Source organism: Ascaphus truei, chromosome 3, assembly GCF_040206685.1.
Source record: "Ascaphus truei isolate aAscTru1 chromosome 3, aAscTru1.hap1, whole genome shotgun sequence".
In the NCBI taxonomy this organism is placed as follows: domain Eukaryota; kingdom Metazoa; phylum Chordata; class Amphibia; order Anura; family Ascaphidae; genus Ascaphus; species Ascaphus truei.
The window spans coordinates 163402295-163414402 of record NC_134485.1 but is presented as its reverse complement, the minus strand read 5'-3'; the positions used below and the strand labels follow the sequence as shown (position 1 = coordinate 163414402).

Below are 12108 nucleotides of genomic sequence, written 5' to 3'. Positions count from 1 at the left end.
TGATAAACCACATCAATGCTTGAGGGGCAAGCAGCACATTGTAAGAAGACCATGTAATAAACCTAGACTCTGCACAAATGGTTGGCGAGTCACAAAGAGCTCCCAAAATAACACTGATTGAGAACAACAGGAAATTGCCTCACTTCGGGTAAGGCAGCCAGACTAATCATCTGAAAAGCAAAAGTCAAATTAACCTGCTCATTACCTGCGCTGCCCAAATGTTGTCTAGATCTTGCAGGGTCAGGGCTTTTTCCTTGATGACAAATCGAAGAATCTTCTCTAATTTCTCGACATATTGTGGCTGATGAAGGCTATCCCGTAAAACTATTGATAGGATGTTATTCTGTTGGATCCATTCCTAAAATGTAATTGCAAAGAGAAAGCACAGTGATCTCAATGTATTGATTTGGCAGCAGGCCCTTAAAGTCTGACCAGAGACACAAAACAGTGACAGTCATTGTGCAGCTCCAGAGACAGAAAACTCTACCACCCCCAGTTAATGGTGAAGGGTTCATGTAATTTCTACAGCTAACATAAGAAACAATGCTCTACTCTCAACAAATCAGCCATAACAGGGTAACGTATGTGGTGGTCGAGTATTTGGTTTGAAATCACAAGGACGTACATGTTGTTTCCACTGTAGCAATGAAAGGATTTTATCGTCAGTGAAGCAATACACTTAATATATTAAATGCAAACTCTTAAGAATGCTTAACCGCTGTTTTTCAAGTCCACTATAATCTTAGCATTTCGATATAAAAAATTGGGGGCAGCACAAATAATTGCCAGAGGCTGCTAATCATATAGAGATCTAGAGATCACTTGTTTGCTTCAAAAATATCCACCAAGCCCGACATGCATGCAGGAAACACTTTCTACCATTCAACTCCAACAGAAGATAGAGGAATGCTTCAAAATTAAACTTCCCTTATGTTGAGATCACCCCCAGAAAGCCCATCTCTTTAAATCTCCCTTTTATTAAAGGGAGAATGTGGAAAGAAGTGTTGTGGGTATCATGCAATCGCCTTCATCAGTGAATCAAAGTCGAATATTTACATTATTATACGGTTTCAAGTAGAAAAATGTAGTCAAGTTACAGTAGGATGAGTATTAATATAATTTAAAATGAGATAATTTTGTTTATTAAAATATGCTTTAAAAGGATTATTAATCCCAGATGTAGGGCAATGTATATGTGATTTAATGAACACAAGTTTTTTTTTGGTTGTGTTTTTTTTTTTTAGTGAGCTACTTGAGAGAACACACTGAAATGTCAAAATGTTGCAAAAGGGTACACAAGGAAGCAGAAACAAATGTCAGACAAGGGATCTGTTTCTTAGGGGCAAGTGCTCAACATACAATCAGGTACCACAATGCTTTCAAACCTAAGAGGCACATCACGCTGTATGCTGACGTGTCCTATGCATGCATTTGGTTTGGCGTCTGCCACTTTTTTTTTTTAAACCAGTATTTAATTTAAAATCCTATATCTTTTTTTGTTTGTTTTTAAATAAAATCAGTTGTGTAGTATTAGATAATACTTACTGCATTTCCCCCCACTCTTATGCCCTTTTGAATAATTTTTTTGTATTAAGCTTCCTTCGGTTGCTATAGCAACCATTGAGGAAGCTATACCATTTCCTCTTGAAGTAGGCAGGCATGCCCTGAGAAGAAGGCTCTGCGCCGATCGACCACGGGAGAACAGACCGATCGACAGCTTAGATAGTTAAGTTGCCTTAAATTTGTAGAACTACTACACTTATTAAAACGATAGAACAAAAATCGGGCAAGAGCAAATTCCCCTTTAAAGTAGCTTACAAAAAGAGCAATACCGTAGCCATACCATCTTACACAGTACAATAGCCAAAAAATGGAGGCACACAGGCTGTAGTTGCAAAAATTGCTGAAGTTGACTTAATGTTATATTACACAAAAAACGTAAACTTTCTGGGTGGCAGTCCCTTCCTTAGACAATGCCACCCATCTTACAAATATTGTCCAACGCCTGCAATACAAATAGTCAGGCTGCACTTACTGCCATGCGTTCTGCGGTCAGCCATTCCTCCTCCTCTGGGTTTCCATGTCGGTGTGTATAGTACGATACACTTGATATCACTTTGTTGACTTCATTAAGTGCATTCATTTTTCCATTGAAGGAAGAAATTTGTAACAACCTGTAACAGAAATGAGATTGTATTGTTTTTATACAGCCTACCACTGCATTCAATCACTCAAGAAAACCGTATCATGATTTGTATCTTGTGGAAAATAGTTTTTCGCGGGGAACATCGATTTCAACTGTATCAGTTACTTATGCATTTTATGAATGATCGCATCATAAATACTTTACAAATACAAAAACAAAAAGAACAATTTACCTGTGGCTTGAGGACTGACAAATAGTCCTAATTAATAAAATACATTAAATACAAATGGTAAAAGCCATCCAATGCATTTATTTACCGTGAAAATGTAAACAGTCCAAAAACAAATGTTCAACATGTTTTCTTTAAACCGTTTTTAAAGGTGGTCAATCATTTCATCCATTAAACAGGTCACTGGTCATCATAGGAAGGACTGCCACTTGAACAGACTGAGAACAAACCCAATGAAATAACTCACCTAAGTATCATTTTAAGCCTAAATATTTCTAAGTTTTTGACAGTTTCTTCTTGACCTGGTACTCGTGAAGCTAGGCTCTTTAAAGATTTTATAATCATGGAAAGGGCATCGTTTTTGGCTTCATTCTTTGCTTCTTTTTTCAGCTCGTCGTCCGTTAAATTTTCTAGAAACTGTGGAACCATTTCTATAATTGGAAGAAAGTATTTCTTGACAGTGTGCAAAGTTAAAAAATCATAGCACTGTCCAAATGGCCTAAAAAATAAGACAAAAGAATAAGAACAGATTAGTAATGCAATTATACATTCAAATAGCTTTATTATTCTAGAATTTGTGTTTTTTCTCCAAATACAGACTAACAGAAGAAAAATCATGTTGGTCTTTTATTCAATATGATGAAGGTCAAATATAATGCATGATCGCCATAGCCTAAATTATAGCATAGAGCGCTTTCCATGGGTCTCTTCTTTATGTGACTGCACATATGTAGAGATTGGACAAGGTTTGATAGAGCTGTACACTATAACCCAGGAAAGCACAGCGGCTACAGAGGTCCCGCGCTCTCCCCCAAGGCATTTAAATTAAATGCCGGGGGCCGCGCAAGGTCTCTGCAGCTTTGTGTTTGGAGACACATCGCCATGGTAACCCAGCGTAATCTGACCCCGTGACGTCATTTGACACCAGAGCCGGGAAAGGGAGGGGGGGGAAGAGGCGTGAGCCAGGAGGTGAGCACAGGGTCAAAACTTTGCGCACCCCAGCTATAACCTATGAAGAACACTCATCTTTGGTACCAAAAAGGTATTACAACCTGAAAATAATAGATTTTCTATAGGAATTTGGCTACTAGAACATTAAACTACATTGTGTGGTCCAAGACTAGTCATTTTCATTTGATAGATATTTTTTTTTTTTTTTTTTTTTGAACCAAATTTGAAAAACCATACGTCTCAGGATAGACATATGTAAACCGTAGGTAGGGTGCTTTAGTTGGGATACACGCTAAATATAAATACAAATAGGTAAGAGACCCAAGTATCTTTCTATTAGAGTGCACACCGTTATATTATAAAGTATCTAAAAGTAGTACCAGTAGTAGTACCTTGCTACTTCTTTTAGATATTTTATAATATAAATAGAAGTTGTCGGCAATTTATGCGAGAAGAATATTCGTCCACATGCTCCTATACAGTACTGCTTATAGCAGCACTGAAGTCTTGTTTCTATACTCACCTGGCACTGGGATTATTGTGATTTGACTACCCTATCAGATCACAACCTTTATTCCCTCTCCTCCCCTCTAAATGGTTTAGTTGTATTATCTTCATTTATCATAACAAATGTAATGTTTTAATCACTTCCATTAATCTAGCACGCTAGAAATACAATTACAACCTGGTGTGCACTCTAAATTAGATATATGTTGATTTTTTTTTTACATTTTTTTTTTTTTTTTTTAACCTTCGGTGTGTCTAGAAGGCACTTATTCACTTTGAAATGAGTGCGCAAACCAAGTGCAGACCAAGAAGCCACCAAGAGTGCATTCATGTCTCATAGGGTTTCCACCTGCTCCCAACAACCTCAACGGTGTCACATGGCAGATACTTTTGTCTGTGCTGGTCTAGGTTTGCCTATTTGCATTTTTAATTAACCTCAAGACACATGTACATAAAACATTGCACACAATTGTCTATTCATAGCCAATATTAAAAAATAGATTAAAAAAAAGAGGGAAAAAAAGAGAGAAAAAAGCATTAAACTTACTTGATGAGAGCTGCAATGATTTGAACATTCAATGCTGAGCCATTTATAAAGCGATCATGCAGGATCTGGAACCCGTTTAACGTGCCAAATTTATTTATGAGATCTACTAACCAACCCTATAAATGGGAGGGGGGAGGGGCGGAGAAGAGGAAAAAAAAACATTTCACTATTTTTATTTTACCTATTAATAGATTCACATTATTAATACTTAAAAACAAAGACAACATTGGAAAACAAATACACAATACAGGGAGACAAGCAACAAATATTAATTCAAATACTATTTATATATACAAACAGTGACATAGAACAAATTATTTGTTATTTATTATTAAAGAGATTTTGGCTACGTTGCCTGTCCAATGCATCGGATGAAAGTAGAGATGTTGTGAAAGCACTTCTCTCACACACTTTGTTCGTATGCATCTCTTCCCTCACCCACAGGCTTACCACGCATGTGTGTCTACTGGGGCAGATTTGCACATGTTTTCACGGTTCAGGGGGTTGACATTTAATTACACATACCCAAAAATAAAATGCTGCCCACATTTTGCCCTACTGTACAGTGTTGTAACATACTACACCCCCCCCCACCCCCCCAAAAATATATTGTATTAACATTTAGTTTCTTTCTGGAAAGGTTCTTGCTAGGTTGTCTGAACCATTCAATAGAAGCACAAGCTCACTGCAGAGGGTCATATTATAACAAGTTTCTCTCTCTATCCGTTCAGCCGAGTACGACTCTCAGCCACTCTATGGATCAGTGTGCTCAATGTCTTCCGATCTCTCGCGGCTTCTTTCAATTCTGCTATATTCAACCCGGTATCTTTCTTGATGGTATATAGCCAGCGAGTTCTTTGGCGGCCTCTTCCTCTTTTACCATCAGTCATTCCAAGCATGACGTCCTTCTCAAGCGACTTGCTTTGCATGAAGTGACCAACGTAGGATAGCTTTTGCTTTGTTATTTTGGCCTCCATTGAGATTAACGGTTTGGTCCACTCCAGGACTGCTTGGTTCGTTATTCTGGCTGTCCACGGAATACGCAGCAGACGTCTCCAACATCACAATTGCATCAATCCTTCGCCTATCTGCCTTTGCCAGAGTCCAGGTTTCGCAGCCATACATTGCTATTGGGAAAACAATCGCACTGACCAATCTGCATTTAGTTGCCAAGCTGATGTCTTTACTATTCCAGATGATACTGATCATCGCATTTCTTCCAAGTGCCAACCGTCTCTTAATCTCAGGGGTGTAGTTGCCATCACGATCAATTTTGGAGCCAATGAAGATGAAATCTTTAACCACTTCATCAGGTGCAACCCAACCTTCTCACTTTCTTCTTTGACTTTCATGATTAGATGTTCGAGATCCTTCTTGTTTTCAGTATCGTCTGCGTATCAGAGGTTTTGATGTTTCTGCCGCCTACTTTCACACCCACCTGGGACTCAAAGGTCTGCTTGCCGCATGACAGCTTCTGCGTACATGTTGAAAGCTGCTGGTGACAGAATGCATCTTTGGCGTGTGCCCTTTCCGATCTTGAGCCAATCCGTGTCTCCATATGGCGTTCGGACTGTAGCTTCTTTTACAAAGTCCATTTTATATGAATGATAAAGTCTCACACAGCTTGGGAGTACAAAAACGTGCTGTACGATCTTCTTCACGCTTATTAATACACTGAAGAGCAACACTGAGTAACCGACACACTACGTTAAGCTATTAGTTGCCTCACCTTTGGCGAACGAGGGTCAGGAGGACGGGCAAACAGCTCGTCTTCCGCCAATTGAACCCCAGCTGGAACGGTCTCAGACGGACGTGTACCATTATAGATATGAAATTTGCAATGAGGATTTAAGGCCATAGCAAGAAGTTCAAGAAGAGGAAACCAATCTTGGGAAAGCTTGGCCACACTTAGCTCCACCAGGCGATGAGTGTTGTTAATGATACACCTCTGTTTGGGGCAAAGAAAAGAACAAATAATGAACAGATGTTGCTCTTCACACTAAAGATTCCTGTGAATAAATACTGTAAAAATCCATATGCAGGACTGGAAGTAAGACCAATACCCATACAGATGGGAAGAAAGCAGTAGCTATCATGAAGGCGATTCTAAATAATATGAGAGATGAAAAATTAATTCAAACTGTATCATTGTTTTATTCTTCATTATGGAAATTCTGTTTCAGACCAGTTATGTGGGGACAGCCTTAAAACACCACCAAAACACTACAATTATAATTATCACACTTGTTTGAAGATCTTTGGCAACACTTTTTAAATATATATTTGAAGCAGGGAGTCTTCGGAGCTGAATCGAGTTGTTTTCAGCTGTGGGGACTCCCTGCTTCACGAGATACTTACCTCGGAAGGGGTGCTGGTATCGCTGCACAGTTTAAAATGTCCTGCGTCATGTGGGACAATAGGAAGCCGCATAGGATGACGTCACGGCTTCCTATTTGCCTACAGGACATTTAAAGATGCCATATAGATAGCCCCGTCTAGGTTGCTAACCGCATCCCCTCCAAGGTACGTATCTCTTAAAGCATGGGGTCCCGGAGTTGAAATGAATGGGGCTCAGCTCCGGAGACCCCCTGCTTCAAACATAAAAAAAAAAAACTCCAAAAAAATTGTCACCAGGAGTACTTCTTACGACACATCCTCTCTCCAAGCTTCTCTTCACTGACTGCTAATCATGGTACTAGGACAGACGCAAAAAGGTGGTTGGGTTTGACTATCTGGTTATTTTCACACTTCTGACAAATCAGATTTGAAGATTGATCTGAGCACAATGGGGCAACGTCTGCATGAACAGCTCCATATAGTGACATCCTCTTCTAACCAACAAATGCCATCTGATTGCGGTCCGAGGTAGCTCACACCTACTGGAATATATCAGTAATCATAGGGAGGGCTTGATGTAGGAAAATAAACCATTGTTTTCTTTTAATCCAATGTAGAATACGTAATTTGTTATACCATTAAAATGCATTTGCTGTTAATATTACCTTACTTCTTAAGCGATGCACATTTGCAATTTTGAGATCTCTGGAAATAGACACAATTGGGTCTATGTATCAATACAAAAGTGGTGCACCAGATGCATCAAAGAAAAAGTCCTTATTTTTGTCCCCAATTGTAATTGTATTTATCTGTATGTAAATTTATGTTTTCAATAAAATGCAAGTTTAAAAAATAAATAAAAGTCCTACTGATTCAATGGCATTCTTTTCTTTGATAAATAGGGGGCACATTTTTTGCCCCATAATTGCTCCACTTTTGCCTTCATACACGTTCCCATTTCCTTTATAGGAAATCATTATTTTGCTGCCCAAGTGACTCAATAGATCTGGATAATATGGCCAGAGAAGAAAACCCAAAAAATAAATGTGTTTATAAGAAATGTCTTAGATGTTAAAGAAATAGTTTTAAGAAATGCCTTATTTCCTTTAGATTTGCACCGAAAAAATGCCCTGGCGAAGGCCAAGCTAAAGTACATGCATCCGTACATGATAAACACAAGTATCCAGCTTTGGCTGTTTAGTCGAAATGCATTATCACATGCCAGAACCCTGGACTCAAGAAAGCTCTGGCAAGGCAATGCTCCTAAGTGCTTCTCAAACCTCTGCTCAGTGTCCGGAAACCAGACCAGGTTTCTGCACAAACCTGTGTGCAGGTACATTGGGGAGTAATAAAATCCCTTAGAACCAGTATGTTCAGCAGAGAATGACAAGTGCACATAATACTCACATGAATCTCAAACTTCCAGCCACTCACTGCCTCATCAGTGAGGATTTTTGTAAAAGATATTGTTAGCCCGTCTCGAAAAAATCGTTGGCATGCTTCACTTTTCACATCAAGGCCTACATGGGGAGAAAAAAACCCCCCCCGCAATATTTCAACGCAATGTTTTTGTTTTATGCTAAATTGATTTCAGATCAACTTTTTACATAACGGCAATTAAACCTATAAATAATCTGCACCATTTCTTTGTGCATTTTAAATACATTTTAAATACAGGGAAGCTACATTTCATTTAAATTCTCGTGCAAAAAAGAAAAGCAGTGTCGAAAAAATAATTCACTTCATCAGTTAGTGACGATGTCTATTTTACGAATCCTTTAGACATAACCCTGGTCATGTCTGATGATGCAAACACCAACATTCTATCTTTTCGTCTTACAGTGACGCACTATTGTCTGGTATATAAAAGGCATAATGTTCCCTTAAATCAACAGAATACATCTTTGATTCTTATTGTATGTGAAATGTTTAAAACTTGCAATTTTACAGATAAACAGAAATGTATTTCTCCCTTCATCTTAGATTAAAATTAGTGTGCGCATAAAAGCCTTACCTTTTTTACTAAGATCAATAGCAGCTTCTAGAAGAACTTCTAATTCACCTTTCGGCAAAACTGGAACTACCCAGCGGGGTCTGAAGAAAAAGATAAAATAGGAGTTCAAACATATTTCAGTATCTGCCTCATAGCCCTCCATCACGTCGAGAAATGTATCATTTTGTATGACGCATTCTACTTATTTTTCCAATTTAATAAAACTGTACATTAGAAAAGGAAAACATACAGTTCTCCTGGTTCTACTCAGTTTCACTGAAAATAACACCTGCTTTTTTTATCGTTGCCTACTTGAAGACAACCTGGTTTAGCAGTTTTATTGAAGCACTGACTTTCTTCGTTCACTGGCAACGAGAGGGACATGGAGTGAATAAGCCAATATGGACATAATGGCTTGTTTTAGGATTTTTCCTAATGCAAGACATTTTTTCAATGTAACCTTCAAGTGTTCGACTCTTTCTCCCACAAACTCAGAGGGAGCACCCTGTGATTTAATTATGACAATGGAAGGACCACCGAGGGTTTGGTGCATTGGTATGCATGGCTAGTCATTGAGGGTTCTCCTGAGCCAACAACTCTGCGTGTTGAGATGGACAAAGGGAGCCGCTAGAGAAAATCAAATATCTTGTACATCATCAATAACTTTAACACATACCGATTCCATTGGGGGCTACTACTAAACAAACTAAATTATATTATAGCAATTCCAAAGTTGCAGTGATCGTTGACTGTGGTATGAAAATACTCAGAACATTTAAAAATTGGAGCCGTTTTAAAGGAAGCCGTGGAAATTATAGACAAATATTTCTCGACTGACTAGAAGACCGTCAACAGAAGGGATTCCATTTTCCCTGGGTTTTCAAGACCAATATAGAAGAGCAAAACAAAATGCACTATCTTCATTTAGACTGCGACAAAAAGATGAAGATAAACTCAGAATACCATATTTATTACCTGTTGATCATGTCATCCAACTTGGCCAAGTCGGTGTGAGGAAAAGCAGGCTCCTCATCTTCAAGCTGAGGTGGTGCATCCCCTTGACCCTGCTCGTCTGGAGGGCTGACTGGGGAATTCTCATTGGAAGAATCAGGTGAGGAGGTCTGCAACAGAAAGAAACAAAATCGCGTCAACGTAAAAAATGATAGAAAATTTACATATGATATACTACATATGTAAAGTTGGATACCGTTATCGTAATCAATCAACGTTGTTGCACAAGAGCAATTATTTAACCAATAATCTCATTCACTTAAAAAAAAAATATATATATATATATATATTTATACAGGGTAGACTCTGTATATGAGCACCCTGACATGCTACAGTTGTTAAAATAAAGGGTTCAGTTATAAATCTGAAGAGAGATTTGCTTTCACAGGCTGTGCCTGTTTTTACCCCATGTATTGTATGTCTTTATTTATATAGCGCCATTAATGTACATAGCGCTTCACAGTAGTAATACGCGACAATCATAAATAACACATATAAATAACAGGTCACGGGAATAAGTGCTTCAGACATAAAAGTAACATTTAGGAAGAGGAGTCCCTGCTCCGAGGAGCTTACAATCTAATTGGTAATTAGAAAGAACGTACAGAGAGTGGAAGGGTATTCTGGTAAGTGCGTCTGCAGGGGGCTAAGATTTATGTATCATGTGTCTAGTATTATCCACGGTGCTACTCATATGCTTCTTTAAGCAAGTGTGTCTTAAGGTGGGTCTTAAAGGTGGATATAGAGGGTGCTAGTCGGGTATTGAGGAGAAGGGCATTCCAGAGGTGTGGGGCAGTCAGTGAGGAAGGTTTAAGGCGGGAGAGGGATTTAGATACAAAGGGGGTAGAGAGAAGACATCCTTGAGCAGAACGCAAGTCGGGATGGAGCATAGCGAGAAATTAGGGATGAGATGTAAGGAGGGGCAGAAGAGTGTAAAGCTTTAAAAAAGTGAGGAGGAGAATTGTGTGCGAGATGCGGGATTTGATCGGAAGCCGGAAGAGTGATTTGAGCAGGGAGATGCCGAAACAGATTTAGAAAAGAGTAGAGTCATTCTGGCAGCAGCGTTTAGGATAGATTGTAGGGGAGACAGGTGAGAGGCAGGAAGGCCGGACAGCAGGAGGTTACAGTAATCAAGATGGGAGAGAATGAAGGCCTGAGTCAGAGTTTTAGCAGTCGAGCAACAGAGGAAAGGGCGTATCTTTGTTATATTGCGGAGGAAAAAGCGACAGGTTTTAGAAAAGCGTCCTTGGGCTACTGAGTGAATGATCGTACTTCCAACAGTAATGTGGAAGGAGGTAGTAGGGCCAGGTTTGGGAGGAAGTATGAGGAGCTCTGTTTTTGCCATGTTAAGTTTAAGGCGGCGGAGGGCCATCCAGGATGATATCGCAGAAAGATATTCAGAAACTTTGGTTTGTACAGCAGGTGTAATGTCGGGGGTTGAAAAGTTGATGTGTGTCATCAGCATAGAGGTGATATTTAAACCTAAGAGATGTTATTAGGTCACCTACAGAAAGTGTGTAGAGAAAAGATAAGAGGTCCCAGGACAGAGCCCTGGGGTACCCACACAGTGAGATTGATAGAGGAGGAGGAGGTGTTAGCAGAAGAGACCCTGAATGTACGATGGGAGAGGTAGGAGGAGATCCAGGATAGAGCCTTGTTACGAATACATATGTATGTTGAATGTGAAGGAGAAGAGGGTGGTCCACGGTATCAAATGCTGCAGAGAGGTCGAGTAATAGTGTAATGACCTCTGTCTTTGGCAGCATGGAGGTCATTAGTTATTTTAGTGAGGGCTGTTTCAGTCGAGTGAGCAGTGCGGAAGCCAGATTGTAGAGGGTCTAGGAGAGAAAAGTGGTGCAAGTGAGAGAAAACAAGACGTTCAAGGAGTTTAGAGGCAAAAGGCAGGAGGGAGACAGGGCGATTGAAAGACAGGTAGGGTTAAGCTTGCTGCTTTTGAGTAATTGTATAACTGTTGCATGCTTGATGGAGGATGGAAAGGTACCAGAGTAGAGGGAGGAGTTAAAAATGTGTATGAGCGTAGGTATTATAGTAGGACCAAGAGGTTTTAGGAGATGGGAGGGAATGGAATCAAGAGGGCAAGTGGGAGAGGGAGAAGAGGAGATCAACAGGGACACATCCTCCTCTGAGACAGTGCAAAAAAAAAAAAAGAGTCAAGGAAGGCAGGAGGAGAGTTAGGAAGAGGTGTAGGATGGGAGGAGGAAACAGAGGGGATGTTCTAACGCAGGGGTGAGCAAACTTTTTATGCCGAGCCCACCTTTTTATCCATGAAATTTTTCGGGCCCCCCTGCCTGATTTAATCAAAATCACATAAAAATAAAAATAAAACCTTTATTAAACGGTATACAATGAAATACAACTATGCCTAA

The 12108-nt window shown here is 39.5% G+C and overlaps 1 protein-coding gene across 5 annotated transcripts in view; it reads right to left on the bottom strand.

Annotated features, from left to right (window-relative positions):
- The window catches only part of USP9X (ubiquitin specific peptidase 9 X-linked), a 187437-nt gene that overhangs the window by 88548 nt on the left and 86781 nt on the right, over nucleotides 1–12108 (bottom strand). For all 5 annotated transcript variants that reach the window (XM_075589698.1, XM_075589696.1, XM_075589700.1 and 2 more), the window contains 8 exons: nucleotides 9686–9831; nucleotides 8732–8811; nucleotides 8125–8237; nucleotides 6110–6328; nucleotides 4381–4496; nucleotides 2623–2874; nucleotides 2036–2174; nucleotides 206–358 (listed from right to left, as the gene is read on the bottom strand). In XM_075589698.1, the coding sequence (XP_075445813.1) occupies nucleotides 206–358; nucleotides 2036–2174; nucleotides 2623–2874; nucleotides 4381–4496; nucleotides 6110–6328; nucleotides 8125–8237; nucleotides 8732–8811; nucleotides 9686–9831 (1218 nt within the window). The remainder of the gene's footprint in view (nucleotides 1–205; nucleotides 359–2035; nucleotides 2175–2622; nucleotides 2875–4380; nucleotides 4497–6109; nucleotides 6329–8124; nucleotides 8238–8731; nucleotides 8812–9685; nucleotides 9832–12108) is intronic.